Source organism: Taeniopygia guttata, chromosome 2, assembly GCF_048771995.1.
Source record: "Taeniopygia guttata chromosome 2, bTaeGut7.mat, whole genome shotgun sequence".
In the NCBI taxonomy this organism is placed as follows: domain Eukaryota; kingdom Metazoa; phylum Chordata; class Aves; order Passeriformes; family Estrildidae; genus Taeniopygia; species Taeniopygia guttata.
This window is the reverse complement of record NC_133026.1, coordinates 149,755,315-149,782,996: the sequence shown is the minus strand read 5'-3', so window position 1 is coordinate 149,782,996 and position 27,682 is coordinate 149,755,315. Positions and strand designations below refer to the sequence as shown.

Below are 27,682 nucleotides of genomic sequence, written 5' to 3'. Positions count from 1 at the left end.
GAGGTCAGGGAGGGTGCGTGAGGATCGATCCCTGCGTGCGGATCGATCCCTGCCGGAGCTCTTGGTAGCAAAGGTGGAGAGGGAAGTTCACGAGGATGGCGAGAAGCAAACCAGGACTGAAAGCATTAAGAGAAAGAGGCAGAAATCACCAGAATAAAAGGCAGAAGATCAGAGCTGAAGGGCAGAGCTGTTAGTGGGGGAGAGCTGCGGGTTGGAGCAGGTACTCAGGGAAAGATGGATTTTGGGATGTGCTGATTGATGGTGTGGGGGCCCTGCAGGGGCCTGAGTGGGGGTGAGAGGAGGGAGCTGAGTGCGAGGGGGCTGCAGAAGGTGCTGGCAGGGCAGCCACCCCCGCGCTCCTGCCGCCCACCGCGGTTATTCATCCCGCTCCTTCCCTCGCAGCATCCCCGGGAGCACCGGCAGGTTTTAACCCTTCTCTGAGCCAAATCCAGGGAAACTTGGCAACTTCTGGCACTGAGGTTTGAGTCAAAGCTGTTTCAGCCCAGAAGGAAAAAACTTCTCCCATCTCCTCTCATAGCTGCGTTGTGGTCTCTGGGATTTTTGGGACACAAATCCTAAGCGCTGACACCAGTGGGGGCCTTTCCTTTGCTTTCCCACAGCTGTGGGTTAGGCTTGAGACTGATTTCATTGGAGTTACCCCCGAGGTGAACAAGCCCAGATGTCACCTCCACAGGCACAAAGGTGCCAGCTCTGACTGGGCATCCCCTGGTGCTGGCTGAGAGCAGAGATCCTGTGAGGAGGGGGAACAGGCCCCCTGCACCGGGTGTTACAGTGGCCAGAGGAAATGAAACCAGTCTGCCCTGTTTGTTGAGACTAAACCCACCCGGCAGGGTTCAAACCTCCTCCTCTCTCTGCCCCAGCAGAGGTTGCGGAATCACAGATTCATGGAATGGTTTGGGTAGGGAGGGACCTTAAAATCCTGTGGTTCCAACCCCTTCCACCAACACCTTCCACTAGATCAAGTTGTTCAAGGTGCTCATCCAGCTTGGCCAAACATTTCCAGGCATGGGGCAGCCAAAGATTCTCTGGGAAATAGGTGCCAGAGTCTTACCACCACCACCACATGGAACACTTCCTTCCCAATATCCCATCTATCCCTGCCCTCTGGCAGTGGGAAGCCATTCCCTGTGTCCTGTCTCTCCATTCCCCGTCCCAGGTCCCTCTCAGCTCTCCTGGAGCCCCTTCAGGCACTGGAAGGGGCTCTAAATCTCCAAACCTTCTCTTCCCCTGTCTGAGCAATCACATCTCTCAGCATTTCTTCAAAAATAGACCTATTATGTCCAAACCACTTCCTGGGAGTGGTTCCTGGCTCCTTCAATGCCAGGAACTGTGTCTGGGGGCACACAGGTTGTCACATTTAAGCCATTTGGGTCACCATCAAGTTGGTGTCTCTGGTATGGGATTTGCCTCTCTCCTGGGAGCTCAGAGCTGCCTTTCCCCAGGGGGTTAATGAGGTCGGAGCCCCTCAGCACAGCCACGGTGTGTGAGCTGTTCTTAAACCTGAGGGCAATATTTGGGATGTTCATAACACCTGAGCTCTCCTTTCATAACAAAACGAGGCCCCAGACAAGCACAAAATTTGATATCATTTAATCCCACACATGGACCATGCAGGGAGTTCTGACCTACTTTGATCCAATTTGGGGACCAGGAGGCTCCTGCCTAATTTAGATCCAGGCAAAGACGGCTGGAGTAAAGGCTAATTTCCAGCTGGTGCATCCCTGAGCCAGATGATCCTGCCTGAGGGCATCAGGTCTGCAAAGGTCCAGCCTGGGTGAGCAGCTGCTGCATTTGTGGTGTTGTATTTGTGGTGTTGCATTCGTGGTGTTGTGTTTGTGGTGTTGTATTTGAGTAGCGGCTCTCGGCAGAGGCATTTGCCCAGCAGGACCCCTGATATCTCTTCAAGGCTTAAACAGGGGATTTTTGTTTATACAAAAGTTATTTTAAACACATCCTGGTCAAGCAAGTATTTTCTGGAATTTCTGGACAACAGATGACCTGACGTCCACAGCTTTTGAGCACCACCAGAAGGAAAAGGGGAAAGAAGAGTCCCTGTCCTGCTATGAAGAAGAGATTGGATGAGCATTGGGGTTGGTCTTGAGAAGGTCAAGGTTTTGCTGTTTCTCACTGGTCTTTTTTGACAGCTGGCATTTCGTGTCCTGTCTCTGGTGTTTGTCTGAAGGGCTCCATGGAACAGGAATTAGAAAGGGACAAAGGAGCAAACACAAGGCTGAGTTACTCAGTTTGGTGGGGTGTCTGCACATTGAACACCATCATTTGACAAGGGTCAGGGTAAAAATAGGAAATGGTCAGGAAAGAGTAGAAAACTTCATCAGAGACTCATAGAGTACCCTGAGCTGGAAGGACACACAAGGATAAAATCACAGAACCATTAGGATTGTGGAAGGTTTCCAAGACAGAGTCCAAGCTTTGATCCTTGTCAACCAAGCAAGAGCACTGTGTGCCATGTCCAGTCATTTCCTGGACACTTCCAGGGATGCATCATTGATTCCAACTGCTAAAACTCTGCTGAAGCCCGGGATTGAACCAGGGACCTTTAGATCTTCAGTCTAACGCTCTCCCAGCTGAGCTACTTCAGCCCTGATATCAAGATTTGTTTCCCTATAAACAACAGGTAAACACACTGGAACCCTTCAGCCTGGAAAATACAAATTTTGGGGAGAGAGGTTGCTTCAAGGTCAGTTGTGATTGATTCTAAAAATCACTTTCCGGAGTTCTTCCTACTCCCTAAACCCGGTTTTGATTTCCTGCTTGGCCATATACCAAAGGTGGATCAACCTTTCTGCTTCTTCTCAGGGCAGGCCACAGGATTGGGAACAGGCAGTGGAAGGAAAAAAAATCCCTTTCTATCACGATTTTTGCTAAAATACTTAAATTGTAAAACCCTGTCCCTCTTTCACAGGCTCAGGCTGGTTGAGGACCAAAGGGACTTCAAGGAGGTCCCTGCTCCAAAGCCCTGCTCAAGCAGGACCTACAGCCCCTTGCCCCCGACCACCTCCGGGTCTGAGAAGGGGAACTCCAGACTCTCTCAAGGCCACTGGGCCCAGTTTCTCCTCCTTTCCCCACAGCAGAGATGCTCCTGTCCCTTCCAGTCCCTCCCAGTGCTGCTGGCCCTTGGCTGGACTCTGTCCTGGATGTCCAGGTCTCTTCTCTACTGGAGAGCCCATCCCTGGGCACACAAAAGTGCAGGAAAACTCTGCTGAAGCCCGGGATTGAACCAGGGACCTTTAGATCTTCAGTCTAATGCTCTCCCAGCTGAGCTACTTCAGCTCTGCTGAGGCTCAGATTTTCCCAAAACCTGTTGGAACACGATGAGGTTTCAGCTTTCTCAAACTGGCTCAGTGGACGTTTGACTCTTTTTGATATATAAACACCTGTCCCAAACATCAACTAGCAGACCCCAAAAAAGTCAACAATTATCAAAAGTCTTCAAATGAGAATGGCTGTGGTGGATAAATACCCAAGCCTGGAATTATTCTTACAGCCACATTTGTAGTGGTAGCACCCAGACAAACTGGTCTTTATGGAGACATGGAATAGTTTGGGATAGAAAGGATTTGAAAGGACCAGTTCAACCTCCTGCCATGAGCCCGGACACATTCTGCTAGACCAGGTTGCTCCAATCCTTATCCAACCTGGCCATGGACATCTCCAGGGACGGAGAAGCCACAGCTTCTCTGGAAAACCTGTGCCAGGGCCTCACCAGCTTCACAGACAAGAATTTCTTCCTAATATTCAGTCCAACCCTACCCTGTGTCAATTTAAAGCCATTCTCTGTGTCCTCTCCCTCCATCCCTTGTCCCAAGTCCCTCTCCAGCTCTTCTGGAGCCCCTTCAGGCACTGGAAGGGGCTCTGAGCTCTCCCTGGAGCCTTCTCTTCTCCAGGCTGGACATTTCCAGCTCTTCTAGCCTGGGTCCAGAGCAGAGGGGCTCCAGCCCTTGGAACTCAACTGCCTCCTTTGGATTCACTCCACATCCTCTGAAGTTGGAGGCTCCAGAGTTGTCTCAGAGGCTGAACTAATCTGTCACTGCACAGAGCTGCCACCATCCCTGTCCTGATGGCTCTCAGAGGGTGACAAGGATCCATCTGCAGGTTCTCCCTAGGAAAGGGAAGATGTGGATGCCTGTCTCACTTGGACTTGGCTCTGCCTTTCCAGCTGTCCCACTTTTGCTTCAGCAGCTTTTTCCTTGTCAAGGAAAGTGGCTTCCCACCAGCTTTCCTCAGACAGGAAGAAATGATCCCAACATGGAAACTGTGGTATTTGACAGCCCACTCTGCCTTGCTGGAAATACTGAAGTTTCAGCTGGGTACAGAATTCCTGTGGAAAGCTGAGCTGCGCTGCCGCTTTGCAAATGCTCAGTGGTGTTGGTGGAAAGGATGAAGTGAAGGATCTGATAAAGAACAAGCCTTGATGGAAGTGCTACATTGCAGTTAAATTAGAAGTTTGGGGAGCTGACTCACTGGGAACTTGGGTTTTTCAGCTGGTGAAACACCAGAACTGAAAGTCTGTGGGCAAAGTCATCAGAAGTCAGACTTGTGGTGCCAGTTTGACAAGTCACATGGAAGAAGTTGGAAGATCAGATTTTTCCTTATTGAAGACAAAGAAATTAAAGATGATGTTCCAGCTCAGTTTAGACCTCAGGGCTGGAGCTCTGTGGGGAGAGAATGAAGTGGAAAGAGGAGTGAAATATTGGGATATCTCCTGTTGTCCTCTCTTCCCTGCACCATTCCCCCTGACAAAAAACTCCTGTGTCATTCACATCTTGATTACTCTTCAGGGTGTTTTTTGGTGCCTTCATCCCATGGAGGATGTGAAAAAAAAGCCCTCAATAAAGTGCCTTCTGCAGAAGGAATCGCTGTGTAAACCTTGTTTATCCAATCAACAAAAAGGAAGAGTAAAGGGAAGGATATTAGAGGATCTACACAAAGAAAGGGTATTTTAAGATTTAGAGAGGAATCATTAGGGGTTGATGATTTATTGATTCTTCTGATGCAGGAATTAAAGGTTATCATTGGAAAAGAGCAAGTTCCAAACTTGGAACAAAGAAAAAGAAAGTATTTCCTCACACAGGGTCTGGTTATCTGTGCAGATCCCTGCTATTATTATAGATCTTCAAACCGTAAAAATGTTTAAAAGATGACCGGGAAGATTTATGGAGAAAAAAAAACTCCGCAAAGAGCATGAAAATATGGAACTTGCTACTTTAGTTCATGCAGGGCTTGAGCCACAAATCTCTGGAGATCAGGAGAGCATCTGGTGATATAACACCCTGCTGGTTTTGCTTTTTTAGGCACTAACTCACGGAAAATGTTGCAGGCTGGGTATTGAGCTGGATGTTCTTCTGTACATCTCCTCTGGCACCTCCTTGTCTTCCTGCTCTGGCTTCTGGAGGCACGAGGATGGTGTCAGGCTGTGAAACCTCGCTGGCATGTTGTGCAGAGCCGTGCTGGAGGTGTCATTTCATGCCACCAGCCAAGTGTTTAATCACCGCTCCCACGCGGGTGTCGCAGGCTCTGGCCATGACAAACAGATGACAGGCCATCCCTCTGTCCCCAGTTTTCCTGCCACTCCAGCCTGTGCTTTCTCAAATATCCATCTGCCATCAGGCAGAAGCAGCTTTCAAAGGTTGTGAAATTACATCTGGAAAGCCGCTTGTCCAAAGAACTGCAGGCAGCAAGTGAGGAAGGGGATTTTGTCCCTCTGCTCCAGCCTGGAGGGATCCCATCTGGAATTACGCATCCAGAACTGGGGTCACAGCACAGGAAGGACATGGAGCTGTCGGAGGAATCCAGAGGAGGCACCACGATGATGAGAGGGATGGAGCAGCTCTGCTGTGAGGAAAAAAAAATGAGAGAATTTGGAATGTTTAGCCTGGAGAAGTGGAGACTCTGGGGTGACCTAATTGCGGCCTCCCAGTACCTGATGGGAGCCCACAAAAAATGGTGAGAGACAACTTACAAGGTCCTGGAGTGACAGGAAAAGGGAGAATGGCTCTAAAATGAAGAAGAGTAGATTTAGATTAGAGATTAGGAAGAAATTCTTCCTGTGAGAGTGGTGAGGCCCTGGCAGAGGTTGTGGCTACCCCATCCCTGGAAGTGTCCAAGGCCAGGTTGGACAGGGCTTGGAGCAACCTGGGATAATGGAAGGTGTCCCTGCCCAGGCAGGAGGGTTGGAACTGGATGATCCTTAAGGTCCTTTCCAACCCATTTCCAAGTCATTCTGTGATTCCATGATTTGCTGAGAGTTACCACCATATGATCCCAACCTCCCTGTCCCCATCCAGAGCCATGCTGGCCTTTATGTTCCAGTCTGGATTCACCACCTCTTGTGTAATTCACTCTTTTTTAGTTTGGGCAAGGCCATCACCCAGAAGGAGACACAGAGAGGTGACCTTTTTCACCTAACACAGCACATCCAATTTGTCACCCATGCCAGTTTTTCCTGCTGACATCCTGGCACCAAACTCTGCCCCTGATGGCGTTTTGTCCCATTTCCTCACTCTTTCCCCAGCTCTGCACCAGGGGAGTGACATCCAGCTGCAGGGTTGGGATGTGATTGCTTTTCACTCCCTGACTTGGCTCTGATGTGTCATAAAAAACACATGTTCTTCCTTTAGGCTTCTTGAAAATTTTTCTGTCTCATTACACCAAGAGGGCTCTCGGTTTACCTGAAAATCATTTTTAGTGATTATCTCTATTTTGCTTATTTTGCTGTCACTATTTTCTCTTTCTGCTCTTTCCCCAGACTTTTATGAAAATTATCTCATTAGGAACATGGAACTCCTGTTTCTGAGAAAGGTTTCTTGAGGTTTGTAAAGGTCTCTCAGCAGGAAGTTTGCTCAGCTCCATTTTCCCCTCTGGTTGAACAGACCCCCAAGTGAGCCCATTAGGGGAAAAATGGACTGCTTGAAAATAAAATTGTACAAAATATGCAACAGCAGCAGCACCTCTGAAATGTAAGGCTCCAATAAGCAACAAACCATATTTGCAAAACTCCACTTTGATAGCAATTTAATATTTTAGGCAAAGAAAGAGATAATGGCCCAAAGGGCACTGGGGGTGCTTCCCATCACAATGGCTGTGAGGGGATGGAAGATGAGGCCTGGGATAACATCATTGTTATTCTGGAGACACAAATGCAGCTTTGAAAAACAGAGTTAATGAAGCCCAGCTGCCAAACTCTGCCCGTCACACAGCCATTCCATCTCCCTTCTGATGTCTGAAAGATGCTGAGATTGTCAGTCCATCACTCAGGGGGGTGGCACTAGGGGTTTTTTAATTTTATTTTTAAAGTTAGGAATTCAAGCTATGAATAACAGCTCTGCTGCCCTGAGGTGCAGTATCCCTGTGCTGTAAACACAGACCTTGGATGGAGGAATGCAGAAATAATCTGGGCCTGGGTGAATATTCACAATCTGCCCTGTGGTAAAGTACCCACAAACAACAAAACCCAGACCTGGAATTTAGGTCCTCCCCAAGTTGAAAGCCTTTTTTTCTTTTTTTTTTTTTTTGAGAAAACCAATGTTTCGGTGTTTTGTAGTGGATGTTCTCAAAGTGAGAGACCTGAGAGATCTTAGAACCCTCCAATGGTTTGGGTTGGAAGGGACCTTAAAAATCATCTCATTCCCATCTCCCTGCCATGGGATCTTCCACTATCCCAGCTTGCTCCAAGCCCTGCCCAACCTGGCCTTGAACACTTCCAGGGATGGGCAGACACAGCTTCTCTGGACAGCATCTTGGATGCATTTCACTCAGAATGGAAGAGCAAATTTGGAAAAGCAGAGGTCTGCGTTCACCAGTCGTAGTTTCAGAGGAAGGAATGTATTTAAGGCAGAACTTTCTGGGCTGGATGAGGGCACCTGAGCTCTGTGTGGAAAAAGAGAGCAATGTCCATGTCCATGGTTGTGTCCTGCAAGGACACAGGTGACCAGGCAGCAGGAGAAACCTCGTCTGAGAGTCTTGGAGTGAGAGGCACAAGCCTTGTCCTAAATTTGCTTTGTGCCAATTCCTGAATATTGCAATCCTGCAGCTCAGCTCAAGTCCTGCTGCTTTCCCCAGCCTTAATAACATTGGCAGATCCTGCTCTGCCCCCACAAACTCTCAGTGCCTGCGCCTTCCCCACATCTTCCTTCCAATATGGATCACCCACTGCTTATCTCAACCCAGCTAAACTCCATTTTCAGCAGAATGAACCAAACACATTTGGGAATCACTCATTTAATAACTGTCAGTAGACCAGAGGAATGAAATAGGTGCTAAAAAGACGGAACAGCAGCACCAAGAAATTATTTGTAAAAATAACAGGTGTTTTAAAGTGCGTAGGGATTGTTAATATATTTATAAGATATTAATACACAAACCAGGTGGCCCTGAACTTCATTAGGGAACCAATTGTTCTTGCCAAACATTCTTTGGTGAGGTTCCCTGAGAGATTTCCCAGAAACCCCTAAAATTAATAGTAAACAACCATTCTTGGGCGCTGGGAGATATTTTCTGCCTCTTCTTAACATCCCAGCCTCCTTCTGAAGTTTTTCATTGTCTTCCAAAACATCCAGAAGGTACAGGAGAAAAAAAATAATGGAAGAAAAGATTGGGGGGGGGGGGTTTAAAGATGAATATAAACAGAATCTACAAATAATGGGCTTCACATGGAAAAGCACAGGATGATTGCTTGGACAGTGATTGCATCTCGATGTATAAACGGGTTTGTTACTTAACTCTGGTGATTCATGCCTCAGGCACAGGGATGAAGCAGCTGCCAAATTTCATGCTGGGAAGGAATTTTCTCTCCCAGAACAGATTGGCAGGGAATTTGTAAAGATGAAAGGTCAGTCGACAGGGCCAGGTGTTATCACCATGAACATGTGGGCAAGATGGGGGACATCACAGAGGACAACAACGCCGTGTTTTATCTCATGGCACCAAGTATCCCCCAAAAATCAGTGCACAACCCTTTATCCCTTTCTCCCACACCTCCAATCCAGAATTACTTTATTGGGCACTCTCCTGTCTCCTATGGATGAATCCTGGAGCAAAATAAAATATTCTTCACAACATTTATTTCAACTGTGTTTCTAAATAAAGCTGAGCTGAAGCTATATGAGATTTAGTTGTTGGGTGTTTGGGGTAGGGAGGGTTTTTTTTTCCCTTTTGTCTTTAAAGAGTGTCTAAAGAACATGTTCCAGCTCTCTGGAAGGAAAGAACTAGAAAGGAAATGAGAACAAAGGGAAACCAGTGGAGATATTTAATTTAGATAATTTTAGCTGCTCTAAATGTCACAGGCAATCTTGTACAAGTACTTGAGGAGAGAAGAGGAGGAAGAAAGTTCTGTGCTGGTCATTCAGTGCCCAAATTAAAGAGAAGGGGGTGTTCTTTCAGAAATCAGGCAGGACCCTACCTGGAAGCTCTTGGGTAATTGCTTTTTGAGCTTCAGGGGTCTCCCCTAAACCCACAAGACTTCAATGCAAACCACAAATTCATCCAGACCCAACAGCCTGAGGGAAAACCCTCTGGTTTTGGGGCTGAGAAAGGAAATAAGGTGCCCTTAGGGGTGGTCAGCCTGGGTGTGGTGAGTTCAGATCCCTTCTATGTCAGGACCTCTGTGCCTTTGGTGAACACTTCTGGGTCAGAGCAAGGCTTGGTCACTCCTGGTGGGATCTGTGTGTGCTCTGTGGGACCAAATGTGCACAGTCAGGGGGATGGGTGTTGGAGCAGGCTGCCTGTGACAGTCATGGTGTCCCCACCCCCGGAGAGATTTAACAGATGTGTAGATGTGGCACCTGGGGACATTGGCAGTGCTGGTTTAATGGTTGGGCCTCATGGTCTTAGAGCCGTTCTCCCACCTACACAATTCTCTGGTGTTGGCTTTCCTGTGACATATGGGATGCACAGCCTGGGGTGTGTATTCTGAGATTGAAGACAGTCAGGTTGATACCTTGGTCTGGTCCAATGGATGGTTATTATTATCCAAAATGCAAAGCTCTTGCAGAAGTCAGGTAGTTGCTGATGGTGGGGGTGGGGTGAGAACTCTTCAGCCGTGAAGAAACCACAATTCACGTCCCAGTTAAAACAGACATGTTCTGAACATGGTTTCCCAAAATTCCTGGGAAGGGAACCCTATCCCACATCTGTTTTGGACAAAATCAGACAAATTTTTAATGATTTGAGGGCACGGTTTAGTGGTGAACACAGTGGTGCTGCTGGGGTCACAGCTGGACTTGGCGATCATTGAATTTGATCACTGCTGATCACGGAATGGTCTGGGCTGGAAGGGACCTCCAAAATCATCCAGTTCCTCCCCCTGCCATGGTCAGGGACACCTTCCACCATCCCAGGCTTCTCCAAGCTCCATCCAACCTGGCCTTGGACACTTCCAGGGATTGGGCAGCCACAGCTTCTCTGGACACCCTGTGCCAGTGACCTTAGAGGTATTTTCCAACAGTAACAATTCCATGATTCCACGTAAGTGATAAACACAATTTTAATGCAACCTCCACCTCCTCATCCCCACTTAAACTCGAAGTTTGGGTAGAGATTTCATGTTCAGTACACTTCCTGCACGACCACTGACAGAAACCTGGGGGTACCCTGGCGAGATTGTGTCACCCTCACAAAACTTGGGGAGGGAGTTGAAGGATTTTGGAGAACCAGCAGTGGATGGGAAGGAAGGATCTGCCTGTGTACATTGTAGAGGCCATAAAACTCCAAATCTTAGGGTTTCTCCTCCCTCACAAACTCTCTAAACATTGTTCTCAGCAGCCTGGTCCGGAGGAAGGTGTCCCTGCCCATGGCAGGGGGTTGGAATGGGTTTATTTTTATGCCCATTCCACCCAAATCCTACGATTCGAGGATTGTATGATTCCTCCAGAGAGCCTTCCTGCCTCCAAGCAAAGCAGCACTGCAGGGGCTCTCATCCCCTCCCTGATGCATCTCCAAAAGATGAGAAAACCTGGCTCTAACCCCCCCAGAGCAGGCACCACATTTGGGGAACCATGCCCACAGCATCCCCATTTTAGCAATGCCTTGGGGGTGCTACCGTGGCTCATCTTCACCCCCTGGAAAGCTCACCCGGCATCTGCCTCCCTTCCCTGATGGCAGGCAGGTGGAAGAAAGGCAGGAGCGTGTGGCAGATCCCCCGGAACACAAACACACACACACACACTACTCATCCATTTGTCTGCCCCTCTCCCACTCCCCCCTTCTCCTCCGCACTCCCGCCCACCGCCGGTGTCTCATCCCGGGATGGCTCACGGCTCTCCAGGTACCTGCGGGGATGGATGCTCTACCCTCGGCTTCTCTCCTCTCCCATTAACGCGGAGCTGCCGCTTCGCCTCGCCCTCCCCTCCCTCCCCGCAGCCAAACCTGGCTGCTGGAAATGCTGGAAAGCAAAAAAAAAAAAGAAAAAAGAAAAGTGGGGGAGCGAGGTGGGAGATCCAGGGTAGCGCATCCTCCCCCGCAGCGGGGGCTGAGGCTCCTCCGGGAAGGTCAGAGCTCTGTGTGAGAGGGGAGACAGGGCAGGGGAGTGTTGGCAGGGTTGGATGAATGACCCTGCATCCTCCCTCCCCAAAATCCTTCCCTTTCTCTGTCGCAGCATTCCTGCGGGGATCCATGGAGAGCTCGATCCCGTTGTGCTGGGAGCGAGCTGCCAGCGCCTCCCCATCATCCGCCAGGCTGGGAGCAGGAGCCCAGCAGCAGGGAAGTGCTGCCCATCCCATCCCGATCGTCCTACAGCGGGATCATCCCGGCCCACGTCATGTCTGAGGGACGCGAACAAAAAATTCTGCAATCCTTAGGGATCTGTCACTAAAATCAGGCTCAATAACTCCAGCTGTCACTGTACTGTTAGATTTTTTTTCCTTTTTTCCTGTATTTTCTTTCCTTTTATTTTCCCTCCCTTTTTTTTTTTCCTCTCTTTTTTCCCCTCCCTTTTCCCCCCGTTGTTTTCTTTATTATTCCCTTCCCCTTTCGGTCTTGCTAAGATCCAACAGATCTATGGGGATAAAAATTTCCATCAGCAGCTTTGTTTGGTTTTTTTTTAATAGATATTTCCTCTTGAAAAACGACCTGAGGAGAAGGGAGATAGAATAAATTCCTGTGATCTTGTGGGGACAAGGAACAGATTGGTGTCAGGATCACTCCTGTCCCAGATTTATGCTTCTCGTCCTGTGGCTATCCCATCCCTGGAAGTGTTCAAGGTTGGATGGGGCTCGGAGCAATCGGGACTAACGGAAGGTGCTCATGGAAAAGGGGGAAAGGGGTGGGATGCTCTTCAGAGGTCCCTTCCCACCCAAACTTTTCTAGGATTCTATGACCTCCAGCCTGAGACCACCAAGGAGTTGTGTTCAGTGCTGGGGAAGTGATGTGCTGAGGAGTTGTGAGTGGTTTTTGGAGCAAGGAACTCCTGAAAATCTTTCCACAGCAACTCACTCCCCAGCTCCTCCCACCCCTGTTTTAATAAGGTTTTAGTGACGTCTGGGGCCTGCTAGATTTGGAAGGAAGAAATTAGTGGCAGTCTGCTGCTTGTTTCTCACGTTATTCCGTTTCCCCTCAAGCTTCCCTGCTGGCCCTAATTACCCATCTCTCATTTACAAGTACTTAAATAAAGGAAATGGGAAAGCTGGTGGAATTGGGTTGGGATGAGGATGAGCTGAATGAGGCTCCGTTTATTTCAGAAGTGACCTCGCATCACCCCTGCTGTTCCTAGCGATGCAGGAGCCTCTTTGCCACATGAGGCAGGTGCTCTGTTGTTTTCTTGGGACAAGGGGACAATTTCTGCACTGATTCCAGCCGTGGCTCCCTGTGGATAGGTGAGATTCGCGAGGATGTTTAGAGGAAATCTTTTGTTAACAGCAGTGCTTGGTGGGGACAAAAACAGCTTAGAAGAAGGAGAAGCAATATGGAGAGGTGGAGGAAAAAAAGTAAATTGAGTCACAGCTTGGTGATAGAACCGCTAAAAAGAGGAGATCAGTGGCCTGGTTTGTGTCTTTGATGGCTGTGAGGGCAGGGAGGTGACAGAGCTCTGGGGACATGGATTGGGCTGGGAACAGCAGCCTTGTGTCCTGCTGTGATCATGGAAAGACTCCGTGTCCCCTTAGTGTCCCTTGGAATGCCCCAGTGGAGCCCAGTGCAGACAGACACACACACATCCCTGTTCAGAGATAGCCACAAACCATGCCCACAAAAATGAGTGGTAATAAAGCACTGAGGTTTTCCCTTCATTTTTAGGAATGTCCCATCACTGAGGGCACTTGGGTTGAAACCCTGATGCCAAATTAGGCAGAACATGGCTTTAAATTTGGCTTTATCCGATGTGTTGTCCTCAGACACCTCTGTGGCCAAATCCTGGACAGGTTTGGAAATGCTTTGGGATTTCAGCCCAAATGAGGGAAAATAAAGCATTTAGGGGGTGAGGGGTTAGATGTTCCCGAAGAGAGAAAAACCATCCATCCATTCAGCAAGGCAGTAACTGGTCAGTGGTTCAGGCAGGGAGGAAAATGTCTGGGTGGTACCTTGGAGGACGCTCGAAGTACCACATGCAAAACCTCCCCGGAGCATTCCTTATATTCCTCAGGCGCATTCCCTCATGGAAGCAGAGGTGCTGCAACTCACAGGAAAGGCAGGACTCTGTCATTTGATGTGGAAGAGGGGCTGTGGTGCATTCTCCATGGAATGAATCAGCTCTGGCTGCTCACCACCACAAGGCAGGATTTTCTCTTATGGCCACAGGACAATCCCATTTCTCCATCCTCCCCACAGCCCATAGCAGCGAGTCTGAAGATGGAAATCTTCCCATGAGCCAGTCTGACTTCAGTGATGGAAAACGAGGCTCCCACCACCCCTAAAGTCCTTCCCATGTGCTCTAGGGCAGGAGAAAAATCCATGTAGGCACTAATAAAAGTGAAAGAGAGGCTCAACATGGATTCACCCATGGGAACAGCAGGATAAGCAGGAGCAGGAAAGGTCTGGAGCACTCCTCATCACCTGAGCAGCTGGTACAGCCAAAAACCTGTGGCTGAACAGATCCCTTTGGTCAGGAATCATCATCCAGGGCAGGATTTGATGCCACCAGCAAGGACCATGCCTCATTTTCCCTGTGTGGCTGTGACATCCCAATGCTCCAGCACCACCACTCCTCTCACACGGCCTTGGGGGTGTCATTGTGAAGCCCAGACTGAAATGGGATGCAGGGGAGGAGTGGACTGGCTCCATGGGCCACAAACAATCTGCAGATGTCTGTGGGATGGTGGCAGAGGATGAGGAGCAGAGCTCCTCAGCCAAGAGGAACCAGGTCTGCTCCTCACAGCCACCCCACCGCTCTCCCTTTTTTTGGCTGTGACTTGCAGTGTTTGCTGCTGAGGAGGAGTAAAAAAAAAAAAAAAAACCATTAAAATCAGAAACTTTTACTGGAACACTTAGAGGGACACCCTGAAGGGGAGCAGGTGGGCGAGGAGTCAAGTGTGAGGCCCAAAGTGGGTCAAACTCAGCTGTAAAATGTGGCAGAAGAAATGTCACAAACCAGTTGTGAACCAGGCCCTTTGACACAGCGACAAATGTGTTTTTTCAGCTCCTCAGGGCTGTGCAGGGGAAGGAAAATGAAGTTCATTTGGAGATCTCTTTCTATTTGTGTTGACCTCGGGAGGGTCATAACAGCCAACGCCAAGGTGTGAAAAATGCTGATATCTCCTTCGATTTCCTTGCTTTAGCCTCAGGCAGGCTTGAGGAGGCAAAAAGCAGAACAAGGAGAGATTCATTAACATTTCCTCTGCCCAGCAAGAAAACCAAAATAACAAACATCTCATTAAATAAGAAGAGGGGAGAATTGCAAAACACGGGAGATATTTTTAGTTGGAAAACAAAGCACTTTATCTTCCTCTCAAAGTAGGGCTTTCCAGATGAAAAGGAATAACGGAGAGAATTCTGCACCAGAAGGAGCAGCACTAATAACAATCATCATTATGGGGTAATATTGATAGCAGGATACCCTGAGATTCCCAATTGCTTCCACACCCTCCCAGTAAGTGACGTGGGCCTGGGGGACAATGGGTGGCCAGGAACAAAGGACCTACTGACGTGTGAGCCATGTTTTAAAAGCAAAACTCTGCGTTGTGAGTGCCAGCTCCGGTGCAATAAAGTGTTCCAGGGCTGGAGACGGATGAATAGAAACGTATGGTGCAAATTAAATGAGCTATTCTTTTTCCTCTTTCTTTCCTTGCCAGTTTAAAAGCTCAACACCTTAGTTTCTTCTTAATTTTATTTCCTTCCGAGGGTTTTGCTACCAAACAAATGACTGGGCAGCTTTGTCTGGTGAGCTGTGGGAGAATCAATAGGGATTGAAAAGATATGGAGGTAGATGGGGGCAAAATGTGGTTTCTTATTTTCTTCTTCTTTCTTCTAGAAAGAGGAAGCAATTATGGAAGGGAAAGGGAAAATTCTAGCATAGGGAATACAGGATAATGCAGAAAATCCCTTGTTCACCACTAGAAGATATTAGTTCCTGCAAGAATATGGGATGAATTGCCCACATGGCTTCAGGCTTCTAATTTCAGGTGCTTCAAAGAGTCCTGGGTGAAGGAAAGGCTCCTCCAGACAGAGATTCCGAGGAGGAACAAAATGCACATCTCAGTGCACAACTGGGGAGAGACCCTGGCAGCACAGGAGGGCACTTCAGCACCCGCCAGAGCTCTTCAGAGCGGTGTGCAGCACTAAATTTAGTGTGCAGCACTAAATCAGCTGCACCAGAAACTTCCCCAAGTTTCCCTCGGAATCTCTCCCTTCTCCCTCACCCACCAGGTTCATCTGGCCCACAGCTCAGGCTGCTCTCCAAGCAGTGACATCTCTTGCCATAAGGTGCCTCTGAGCAGAACACTCCTCCAGATGAGGTGGCGAAGGCCTGGCAACCCCCCCAAAAAAACCCCAAACCAAACACATTTGCTCTCAGGCGAGGTGCAGAGAGAGCCCACAGCCTGAACTGATGCCAAGGGGTGAGTGCCACCAGGCTCTGGGTGCACCGTGTCCTCAGCAGACAGTGACAGCACCGGGGAAGGTGCCAGTGACTGGTGTCCCTTTATTCTGGTCCCTCTCCCCTCAGGGGAAGGCTCAGCTGCTGCTCACTGCCACATGCTCCTTTTGCTGCCTTTAATTGGTCTGTTGGCTTTCCCCTTTCTCTCTCCTCATTTTTTTTTTGGATCTGATCCTAACCTACGGTTCTGTAAAACTCTCCAGGAAGCTCTAGGGAGACAACCCACGTTGACACCATCCCTGCTGAGCTATGAGATGTGGCTTTTTGCTATTTTCTCTGCTTCCCTTGCTTCAGCTGAGTTCTTCTGGAGGAAACTGTTTGCCCTCATCCTCACTTCCCACTTTCCTTTCTGCTCTTCTTGCCCCTCTCTTATCTTGGACACCCTGTGGCCACCCAGAAGACTTCTGCCTCCTCCCCATCCTGTCCCAATCCGTGGATCCTGTCCTTCCATACCTGGCTGCCTCTCCGTGCCCGGGATCTGCCTGTCTGCCTCAAATTGCCTCTCTCCATCACCTCGCTCCACATTTCCCTCCTCCCTTGGCTTCCGGCTCCCCTCTCTCCTCCTCCTCTTCCCACGCACCTCGCTTTAATTAGAAATACAAAGAAAATGCTTATCACACATGTCTTAATCAGCAACTCATTCCCCAGCAGGTCCAGAAGGAAAACCCCCATTTGTCCTCACTTCTCCCACCTCCCCCACCACCTCCACAGAATTAGGAGGAGAGTGATTAGGGGGAGAGCTCTGTGAAAGGAGGCTGAATGAGATTAACCCAGAGACCTGGAAAAGCTGGAGAGAAGAGCCAAGAGAATCGTGGTGATGTTCAGAAAGGGCTAATTCTGGAATTTCTGGGGGAAAAAGAGTCCCTGTCAGCAACTGACTGGGAGAACTGGACCTGGGAGTGCTCAGCAGGCTGAAAATGATACAGCAGCGTGTCCTGGTAGCAGAATAATTATCCTGGATTGTGGGAGCATAAATACAGCCAGGAGATCGTGGAAGTGATTATCCCCCTCCAGTCAGAGCATTTTAGATCATATTTAGCTGCTGCAATCGGGTCTGGGCCTCTTAATGCAAGACACTGATCACAGGGAATGAGTTCAGACCATTGGGACGGTCAGAACTGGTGCCTGGTGTGGGATTAGATGCTGGAGAAGTAATGGATTTGGGGGACCTAACAGAAGTGTTCTGTCCCTGTGGGGGGTTATCAAGGAGATAAAACCAGGATTTCTGGTGGCTGGTTAGAGGACAAGAGGCAGCAGGTCCAAATTCCAAATTCAGTTTGGGTACAAGGAGAAAGGTTTTCCCTCTGAGCAATCGCCATCCCTGGGGTTTTCGGTATCTGAAACCAGCTCAGCTGACCCAGCAGCTGACTCAGCTCGGAGTAGGAGGTTGAGCTAGAAACCTCCTGAGTCTCCTTCATCCTTAATAATCCTGAGATCCTGCGCTGAGTGTCAAACGAGGCCGCTCAGATCCAGGATTCCTCCCCAACTGAAAACGAAAGGGAGGAGCAAAGAGAGGCAGCAGGGCCCGGAAAGGGACTCATTTATCAGGGCAGGTTTAGGAGCCATTTCATCCCAGACTCTGGCATTTGATGGGACAAGGAGAGGCTGAATGCAGGTCATCCTGCAGAGTTAATGCCACTTTATATTGTCCCCATCCTATGGGTCATTTCTGCGGTTTCTGGGTGAAAAGCTCTCCGGGGAATATCTTTGCACCAATCCAGAGGTACAAAGGTTGCAGATCTCTCCCAATCCATGTTATCTCTTCCTGGAAGAGCAGGTTTGAGGCAGATTCTGGGGCACTGAAACCGCAGCATGAAAGGCTCCAGATCTGTCCCAACCCCTCAGGTGACTGACGTTTGACTTTTTCTGAACACAAACACAGCTGCCCCAAAATCTGAGGAAAACTGGGTGAAATTGGAGAAGTAAGCAAGGCAGGGGGCAGTCAGAAGAAGTGGCATTGGCAGAGGCTGCTGGATTAGGAATTCTGTGTTACATCCTCAAGGTTTTGTCCCCTTCCCCACTCACTGACCCTCCCTCCTTTCAACCAAGCCATGCAGCCCTTCAAGGTGAGCTGCTGCTGCCCTAAGTAACCCTCTTGTTCCCTGAGAACCACCACCTGCTAGGGAACAGATGCCACATAGATTTGAGGGGGAAAAAGGGAATCCTGACCCCTGCCCCTCACGCCCTTCAACTTAACCACCACCAGTTTGTGATTCTGCTTTAACCAAATACCTGGGCTCACCAGGGCCTCCTTCCAGCAGGACTTCACTGAAACACGCTCTGCCTCCTCCTCTTTTTGCTCCTCTGGGATGGCTGAATTCCCACCAGGAAACACCGAGCCAGGAGCTTTGGGAGTGAGGACCCATCCTCAGCCTTGCAGGCACACTGCCCACCATCCCTGAGCACAGGCAGGGCACCCCCCCTCCCATCACCACCCTGCTGCCAACAGGCTCAAACCCCCTTTTTAGATTATCCTGATGGATCAGCATCCCCCTGCCTCCGGCCACTGTCACTGGAAAGGGACAAGAAGGCCCAGATGTCCTCAGCACCTCTCTGAGGGTGTTCCGGCGGGGAAACTCTCTTGGATTAGGGAATCCTTTATCTCTGGCTTATGTAAGACCCGGAGACTCCTTTTATGGTTGGCTTTTCCTGCCTTGTCAAGAGCGAAGAACAAATGTAGCTTCATCTGCACTGGTGGGCTGGCTCACTGATTAAGCATCTGATTCAAAGCTAAGTACAGAACAGGCTTTTGATGGGCGGATTTAATTCGGTGTAAAAACCAGGATGTCGTCCCCCTCCCTCACCCATATTCCCAAGATAGTGGTTGGTCTGGTGCAATTAAGCCGCGGGGATGACTCCCACCTACCAAAGCCTGAGAAAGTCCAGAGCGTTCCAATTTGTGCTGAAGTGGCTCCTTTGAGTGTTTCCCCCTCTGCTTCCCCCCTCCTCTTTGCTTTTCCTTTCTCTTCTCTCCCTTTTTTTTTTTTTTTTTTTTTTTTCCTGCTGCTGCTTTACCACCATCCCCAGAGGCATTTGCATGAGGAGTGAGCTCACCCTGCGTGTGTGTGAGAGCTCAGGGGGTGTGCGGGGGCACCGTGGGCGTCTGACACACCGAATTCCTCCTCACCCCGCCCTCCCCGAGCCCTGCCAGGGGACGCATGTTAATGATGTCCTTGCTGAGTAAAGAGTTGTGGAAGGAATAAGTGTTTTTCCTGCGCTGCGAGAGGCGGAAGGTGCGATTACTCATCCATCCCTCCAACTGTCTCCAGCACCTTTCCAGCGCTTCTCGCGTCGAGTCTGGGGGCGTGAGCGAGGGGGTGGCGAGCGAGGGGATGCTGCCAAAATCTGGGTTGCCACAGACACCGGCCTCGCTTTTCCTCCAATGAACGCTGCGCTGAGGGTGCCAGAGGAGGCTGGGCACCACCCACATGTTGAGCTGCGCGGAGTATAAGTAGATGGAGGAGCCGGGACTAGTGGCAGATCAGACAGGGGAGGAGAAGCAGCTCTTTGCATCTCCAGTGAAAGCGGGTTTTGACTCACCTAGTTTGCCCGAGGAGAAATCACCCGGATTTTTGCTGCAGCTTCCAGCTTCTTTGTGCATCTCTGTGATTCTCTCCGGCGGGGACTTTGCGGCGCTCCAGATTCCCGGCGGGATTGGACATCCTATCCAACTCCTCTCCCTGTTCCTGGAGGATCCTGGTTCTCTCTGGGACGCCCCTGAACACGTGAGACCGGCGTTTCCAGCTTGGCACCGGGAGAAATTTGCCTACAACTCTCTCTGGGATCCACGTGGACCGACCGGCTCGCTCTGCGGTGATATCTGACTGGGTTGTGTTTGTGTCCAAAAGTCCTTGGAGTGGGGTTTAGAAGTCTCTGTGTGTCTTTCAGGCAGTGTTGTGGTGGGGGCTTTTGGGATCCAGCTTTAGTGCCAGGGCTTATAACCCAGTTCTTTCCGTGTTTGCCACTCGCACGGTCGGAGCCATGCAGCTGGACAACGTCACCAGCGCGGGCGTCCACTCCTTCCAGGGGCACCGTGGGGTGGCCAACAAGCCCAATGTGATCCTGCAGATAGGGAAGTGCAGGGCAGAAATGCTGGAGCATGTCCGGAGGACCCACCGGCACCTCCTGACAGAGGTCTCCAAGCAGGTGGAGCGGGAGCTGAAGGGATTGCAGAAATCCGTGGGGAAGTTGGAGAACAACTTAGAGGACCACGTCCCAACTGAAAACCAGAGATGGAAGAAGTCCATCAAGGCCTGCCTGATCAGGTGCCAGGAGACCATTGCCCACCTGGAGAGGTGGGTCAAGAGGGAGATGAATGTTTGGAAGGAGGTCTTTTTCCGCCTGGAAAAGTGGGCTGACCGCCTGGAGTCCATGGGAGGCAAATACTGCCCTGGGGAGCAGGGCAAGCAGACGGTGTCTGTCGGGGTGGGAGGCCCAGAGATAAGGCCAAGTGAGGGGGAGATTTATGATTATGCCCTGGACATGAGCCAGATGTATGCCCTGACCCCTCCTCCCGGAGAGGTGCCCAGCATCCCCCAGGGCCACGATTCCTACCAGTGGGTCTCCGTGTCAGAGGACGCTCCAGCCTCCCCGGTGGAGACCCAGGTGTTTGAGGATCCCCGGGAGTTCTTGAGCCACTTGGAGGAATACTTAAAGCAGGTGGGTGGAACAGAGGAGTATTGGCTGTCTCAGATCCAAAACCACATGAACGGCCCAGCTAAAAAGTGGTGGGAGTACAAGCAGGACTCCGTCAAAAACTGGGTCGAATTCAAGAAGGAGTTCCTGCAGTACAGCGAGGGAACTCTGACTAGGGATGCGATCAAAAGGGAGCTGGATTTGCCCCAGAAAGAGGGGGAGCCCCTGGATCAGTTCCTCTGGCGCAAGAGAGACCTGTACCAGACCCTCTATGTGGATGCAGATGAGGAGGAGATCATCCAGTACGTGGTAGGCACCCTCCAGCCCAAACTGAAGCGTTTCCTGAGCTACCCCCTGCCCAAGACCTTAGAGCAGCTGATCCAGAGGGGGAAGGAAGCCCAAGGCAACATGGAGCACTCTGAGGAGCCCAGCCCACAGAGGACCCCTGAGGTTCAGCCAGGAGACTCCGTGGAGACCGTGCCCCCCTCAACCACCGCCAGTCCCGTGCCGAGCAACGGGACTCAACCAGAGCCCCCCAGCCCCCCAGCCACTGTCATATGAGCTCCCCCGAGGGGGGTCTGGGTTCCGTGGAAGGGAGAAGGGGGCTAATTTAGGAAGCTTCTCCTTGGAGGGAAGTTCTGGCTGAGACGAGACCTGAGGAGTGCTCAGTCCAACAGCCCAGAGCAGAGGGGTTGGCTTTGCTCCTGGGGGGAGGGAGGTGGTGTGGGAGAGGCGCCCCAGGATGGGGCTGCCCCCCTCACCCAGGCCGTGCCAAGCAGTGGTGCTGGGGACCCTGCTGGCACCACTGCGGGGAACAGCCAATTTTATGAGAATTCCCTGACAAGAAACTAGAGACAATTCCCAACTTGTGAAGCGGCACTGGCAGCTCTCAAGGACTTTATACGAGTGCAGCAGTTGCTGGAGGGTTCCTACCCATCTGGATCTCTCTTTTTCCTTCTCTCCTCCCTCCTCTGAGGGAGGCCCTGTCCTGAGGAGACAGCTTTCTTTTTGACCCTTGCCTGTTTTTGATTAACCTCTGGGTTTCTGTTCACTTGGCAATCTCCTGCTCTTACTTGCTCCAAAGGATTAAAGCAATTTTTTGGATTATTTTTTGTTATAAGAAGAAAAAAAAAAACCTGTTATTTCAGGAACTGAAAGCTTTAAGGATCTGGATTATTTTCTGTGGTACTCATTTCACTGCACCTAATACCTGCTTTAATGTGTTTCCTCTCAAGAGGCTCTTACTGGTTTACTTCTTGTCTTAGTTTCTGCTCACTCTAGTTCAAGGCCACTGCAGTGCAGAGGCAGATTTCATCCTTTCTCTGCACATTATCCTGTGAATTCAGCAGGAAACAGATTTTCTAATTAAATGCTGAGCTCATTTATTGTAGGAGCAGCTTTCTTCCTTTCAGAGAAGAAAGGGTGTTCAAGGTAGAGAGAGGAGACACCAGAGCTCTATTGAGAGAGACTGGGGGGGAGGGAAGGGAAATAAATCCTTATTCTTTGAATGAAACAAACAAACACACCCTAAATTCAGAGCAAAATATCCCCAGAGCAGCAAATCGAGTCCATGCTGATGTGTGGAGACAACAGGAGCTTTTGCCATGTAAAAGCCAAAAGAAGTGAAGAGAGGATCTGTGTGCCCCAGCCCAGTTTTAGCCTGTGCATGGCTGCAAGGACTTTCTGCTCACACAGACAGACTCCAAATGCTCCTGGAAAGCCTGGCACCCCTGTCCTGGAGCACCTGAGGACAGAGTGCTGTCTGCTCACAGAGAAATTCCTGCAACATCTCGCCACAGATGGAGATGGACTTGGACTTTGTGGCTTCTTCCATGTTTGAGACAGGAAACGCTCAGCACTCACCTTTGGCCAGTGTTTGATGACAGGACTGAGAGAAGAAGGACATTCCTGAAGTTTGGCTCTCCAAAGCTTCCTGAGGCTGGACACATCTTGGGCATCATCTGCATCCACCACCAGACCAAATAAACAGCAGGGATGCAGCAGCAGGAGTGACCCTGGGATGCTCCCGGCACTGCCACAGTGGTGACATGTGGCCCTGGTGGCTCAGGAGGCCTTTGCTGTGACTCCTTCCAAGAGGCTGAAGGTAAGGCAGCTCTCTGGCATTCTCTCCTCAGAGCTAAACTGTGGATATTCTCAGTTCAGTCAGAGAGAAACAGATGAAGATTTCTGCAGGCTGAGCCTGGGAAAAATCTTTCTCTGTTTCTCTCTGACTGAACTGAGAATATCCACACTAAACTGGTCGTAGAATGTCCTGTAGAAAACTTGCCCTGGGATAAAAACTCAGATGAAATGGGATATGAATCATTGGAGTTGGGAGAAAGGGGAAGGGAGAGACAGCCCGAGGGAAATACAGGAAAGGGAAAAGTTTCCAAAGAGGGCAGTATCCCTGATATCCTATATTAATCCTTTCTGATTAATGTGGCAAAAGAATGGGAAGCTTCTTAATTAGCCCAGCCCCAGGACCTGCCTTGTCCTTCATGGAGAGCCTCTGGGCTTGAGTCCCCACCTGAGGCAGCACATTTCAGGTCCTTGCACAGCCCGGAGGAGCTGCAGGTCTGCTCTGCATCCTTGCTGGGAGCTGGTCTCGGGAATGGTGGGAGCTCTCCTCTCACTTGTTCCCAGTTTGTCAACAGCTCCGTGTGCAGGGAAAGGAGCATTTCTCACTAATGACCCGGGCTGAGTGACGGGGGAGTGGGAGTCACTGCTGAGGATGAGCTGGCCGTGCATTACAAGCTTTGTCTCCTCTTGCTTCCAGTGACTCACTCAGATCCTCCTCTGAGAAGGAATCACTTCGCAGCATGCAGCATTTGGGAGGAAAGCCACAGAAAAAGCTGCAAAACAAAGGCCTCAACATCAGACCTGCTCTCAGGACCCTCAGCCACCAACAGCCAGATCCACCACCTGAAGGAAACACTGGCACAGGTAATTACATCCCATATTACCTTGTGGGCCTTCCTTTATCTCCCCAGTGCCCTGAGATATTGAACAGCCCAGGTGCAAACACCTGTGCTGGTCTTGAAACCTCAGTCCCAGGGGTTGCAGCAGCCTGGCACCACAAGAGAGGTGAAATTTCAGCTCTTTGGTGTCAGAAACCAAGCACCAGCCCCAATAATTGATGCTCCAGGGACTGCACATTGTGGCTTTCCCTTGGCTGGACCATGGGCAAATCCTTAGACCCCAACAGCTGGTGGGTCCTCCAGTCTGCAGGCACAGCAAAATTTAATCCCAGCTCCTTAGAATCCCCACTTTCTACCCACTTCAAAAATCTAATCATGGTGCATTTTTTTTTTTCCTTTTCCAGCAATCCCTTGCGGCTGTTGCTGAGATTCCTTCTCTGTGTCCAGGAGCTTTCCCGGGGGAGAAGAAAGTGCTGCAGGAAGACAGAGGGCAAATCATGCACCAAAGAGCCTCCCATGCAGTGCAATGCAAACATTCAAGGTGCTGAGAGCCAGAATGAAGCTGGGAAGCTGCTTCCAGCAGGACAGAGAAAAGCCTGAGCTGGTCCAGGTACTCCAAGCACAGAGGAAAGTGCTGAGAATGGAAAGAGAGGCTGGAACAGAAGAACCAAGTCCAGGCTTTGGGTACAGCAGGGATACTGACTGTCTGTGGAGAGAATTCTGCACCTCTGCAGTCTGGGGCTGCTGGGACTCACCTGAAGAAATCTTCACTAGAAAGTGATCTTCACTGAAAAAAACTTTCCTGATTAACTTTGCCGAGGGGCTGATCCTGCCTTGGCTACGAACCCTCCCCGCTGGCCGTGCTGTAACTCACCTCTCCTGAGTCCTTTCATGCGGGTATCAGTTCCAAACCTCAAAGGGCTCCCGGAGTTTGGAGAAGCATCCCACCGTCCAGATGCTTGTCTGAACTGTTGGAGCCTGCACATCTGGGCCAGCTGTCTTGCCAGCAAGGAGCCTCGTGAGACAGCAGGCGCTCTCTGGGTCTGCATGGGCCAGAGTTACTGCAAGAACTGGGGTTCTTGTGCTGGCTTTGGAGTGACTGTTTCCATCCAGACCCAGGGAGCCCAAAAAGAGCTCGAGTGAGCTGGACAAGACAGTTTTGGTTCATCTCTCAGCCGAAGAGGTCTAGTTGGTTCCTCTCTCTTCCAGAGCCAACTGTCCTGTGTGTGGGTGTGGGTGTGGGTGTGGGTGTGGGGGTGTGTGTGTGTTGAGCAAAAAAAAAAAATATCCACATTACTTAAATTCTGTGGTGTTTTGTTTCATTTGAATTAAGCCAGAGGGACCTAAGGCACATTCCAACAAGGCTCAGCAAAAATGTCCAGGACTGGAAAATTCCATAAAACCATGTAAAGGCAGATTCCCAGGCATTATCTTAAGGTCTAAATTATATTTGATTTTGAGGTGCTTAATTTCCACAGTCTCTTCCAAGGGACTAGACTGCCTCAATAGGCATTTTATTTTTCCTGCTCTTTTAGGGAATTAGCCTGTCTGTGCTACATTTGGTCCTGAGTTTTTTACATTTTCAGCTGGCTTTTTGGAGTGTGCAGAACTGAATCTCCTGGACTGATTTGATTTCAATTGCTGCTCCCAGCAAATTGGAGCTTTACTTGTAGCACCCTGGTTTTTATTACCAGCCTCTCCAGGAAGGACTGGTAGTTTATTTTCCTGGGGCAGAGTCACGTGAATGAGAAGCGTGGATGTGTTGTACCTCTAGAATTTTAGCAGATTTCAACCACTGCATTTTTTTCCTCCCTAGGTGATTTTGCATTTACTGATGAAACAACTTTAGAGTTTTTATTTTTACTAGAGATATTATTAATTCAAGCAACCTTGTGCAAAAGGCAAACACGTTGAATCGCTGCAGGCTGTAGGGGTTGAAGCCAAAAGGTCTTTGTAAGCCGACATCACCTGCCCTGGATCTGACTGGATCAGGCAGTTTATTCCTCATGTGTCATGTTGGAGTTACAAGATCACCCCAAGCCACTAGAGCCTGTGGATAGAATAGTGCTACACTCTATTTGCTATTGTAGCAAAGCCTTTTGTAGATTTATACAATAAAACTTTGAAATATCTGCTTCAATCGCTTCCTGCCTCATTTTCTGGTCTTTCTTCCTTGGTTCATGGGTGACTCAAGTATCTACTGCCCACTGAAAATTTGGGGTTATTGGGGTTATCTGGCTTATAAAAATAATTCTTCTCAGCAAAAGCATGTGGTTGGCATAAAAATGAAATGCACTGAGTTGTTCAGACCCCAAAACTGAGTCAGATGTAGCCCATAAGGTTGGGAGAAGGGGCCGTTCACAGAAGACCTGAGGCAAGACAGGACTAGGTAAAGAAATTAAACCTCAATCAGCTCCCTTTGACAACCAGAGAGCCTTTGTGGGTGATAAGCACCCACACCCAGCAGAGATCCAGGAGCTGGGGCTTTGTTATCTGATGCATTCTCAATTCCTTGGGTTCATTACCTCTAAAACATCCTGGGGTTATCCAGGCTGTAGTCAGGGAACACAGCAGGGAAAGGAGCTCAAAGTGTTTTGAAACAAAATGTTTATTTTTAGCAATAGATTGATTGGCCCCAAAGATGTTCAGCTAAAAGACTCTGCCTCTGCAAATCCTTGTCCAGAAAATCTTTGCACTCAGATGGATTTAGCCCCATTCCCTGCTCCATCCCTGGTCTTTCTCCAACGAAGTAAAACGGTCCAAGGTGGGTTGCAACTGGCAATGTGCACTTGAGTGGGTCAGCTGGAGAAACAAAAGGAGTAATTCTGTTTACAACAGGGAATAAATGCCCAATGGACCTCCCAGAGATCCCTTTTGAGCTCAGGTTGGAGAGGCAAAGACGATCTGAAGGCCAAAGATGCCTCAAGGAGAGCTGCTGACCTTGGAATCTCCAGCTCTTTGCAACTCTTCAACCACAAACTCTTGGCAAGATTGAGAAGGAAACTTTTGAAGGTGCGACTTGGTTCCACCATTTAACTCTGCTTTTGCTGCCAGAATCAGTGAAAATTGCAGGGAAAAAAAGCATTGAGGGGACAGACCAGTGACAAAAGTTCTTCCAGTGTCACCCCAACCTGTGACAGTGTAGAGAAGCTACAGGTGAACCGGTTTAGGCTTTTCATGGTCTATGGACATGGCCGAAAGTGCCATGAACAACCTGATCCTTGCAGAACAAAACAGCAAGAGCTGCACCAACCCTGCCAGAGTTCAAGAAGCATTTGAACAATGCTCTCGGGCACTTGATGGGATTTTTGGGGTGTTCTCTGCAGGGCCAGGAACTGGATTCGCTGATCCTTTTGGGTCCCTTCCAATTCAGGAAATTTGAGGGTACTGAGCTCAGCTGGAGGTGCTGAGCTCTTCCAGCAGAGGGGGGCAGAACTCCACTGTACACTGTGGGAATTCAAACCAGGAAAAACGCTAAAGAGGGAAAAATCTGTCCTTGTCATCATCCACATGGCCCATTCCCACAGAACACAAGATCAGGGGTTGCTTCAGTGAGGGAGGTCTGAGAGAATGAGCAAAGAGAGATTGTGTGGAGAAGGGAGGAGGACTGATGGCCAAAACTGCACTGGAGGAACATGGACTGGATGAGGATGGGAGGTGGGAAAGGGAGATGAGACTGGAAAATGACTGCCTACGCCAGGTAAACTCATAAGGTTTCCAATTTTGTCCCAGAGTCTTCCAGGTTTGACTGCAATCATTATTGTTTCCTTACCTTCTGACAGTTCCAGATGAAAATCACTAGAGAGTCATAGGACCTACACTCATTAATTAATGAAAAACTACCTTATTACTGCTCCTGGCTCTCAGAGTAGGGAGTCACCTGGAATAGGTGCAGTCCAGTGATAGATTAACTGCCTCAAACTACTGAAATCCCCTTCAAAATCAGAGTGGGAACCATCCCTATGTTTTCTGGGGCAAGACCCAAAATGCAGAGGTATTCACAGAGGAAACCACTTCAGGTTTCACCAGGAGTGGTTTAGATATCAGGAAAAAATTCTTCACTGGAAGA

General features: G+C 49.6%; 1 protein-coding gene, 1 long non-coding RNA gene and 2 other non-coding genes across 4 annotated transcripts in view; 1 reads left to right on the top strand and 3 right to left on the bottom strand.

Annotated features, from left to right (window-relative positions):
- The window catches only part of LOC140682490 (uncharacterized), a 52,576-nt gene extending 40,976 nt beyond the window's left edge, over window positions 1-11,600 (bottom strand). Inside the window, exon 1 of the long non-coding RNA XR_012054304.1 lies at window positions 11,307-11,600. This is a non-coding gene — a long non-coding RNA (uncharacterized lncRNA). The remainder of the gene's footprint in view (window positions 1-11,306) is intronic.
- TRNAF-GAA (transfer RNA phenylalanine (anticodon GAA)) lies at window positions 2,549-2,621 on the bottom strand. Its single transcript has one exon. It is a non-coding gene; the product is annotated as a tRNA-Phe (tRNA).
- TRNAF-GAA (transfer RNA phenylalanine (anticodon GAA)) lies at window positions 3,240-3,312 on the bottom strand. The gene has a single exon. It is a non-coding gene; the product is annotated as a tRNA-Phe (tRNA).
- A 7,936-nt stretch (window positions 11,601-19,536) lies between the features above and the next one.
- Window positions 19,537-25,757, top strand: ARC (activity regulated cytoskeleton associated protein). The gene is made up of 3 exons (XM_002186825.7): window positions 19,537-22,799; window positions 23,472-23,638; window positions 24,018-25,757. The coding sequence occupies exon 1, from the start codon at window positions 20,042-20,044 to the stop codon at window positions 21,254-21,256; it is 1,215 nt and encodes a 404-aa protein (XP_002186861.4). The 5' UTR covers window positions 19,537-20,041; the 3' UTR covers window positions 21,257-22,799; window positions 23,472-23,638; window positions 24,018-25,757.
- Window positions 25,758-27,682: the final 1,925 nt, after the last annotated feature.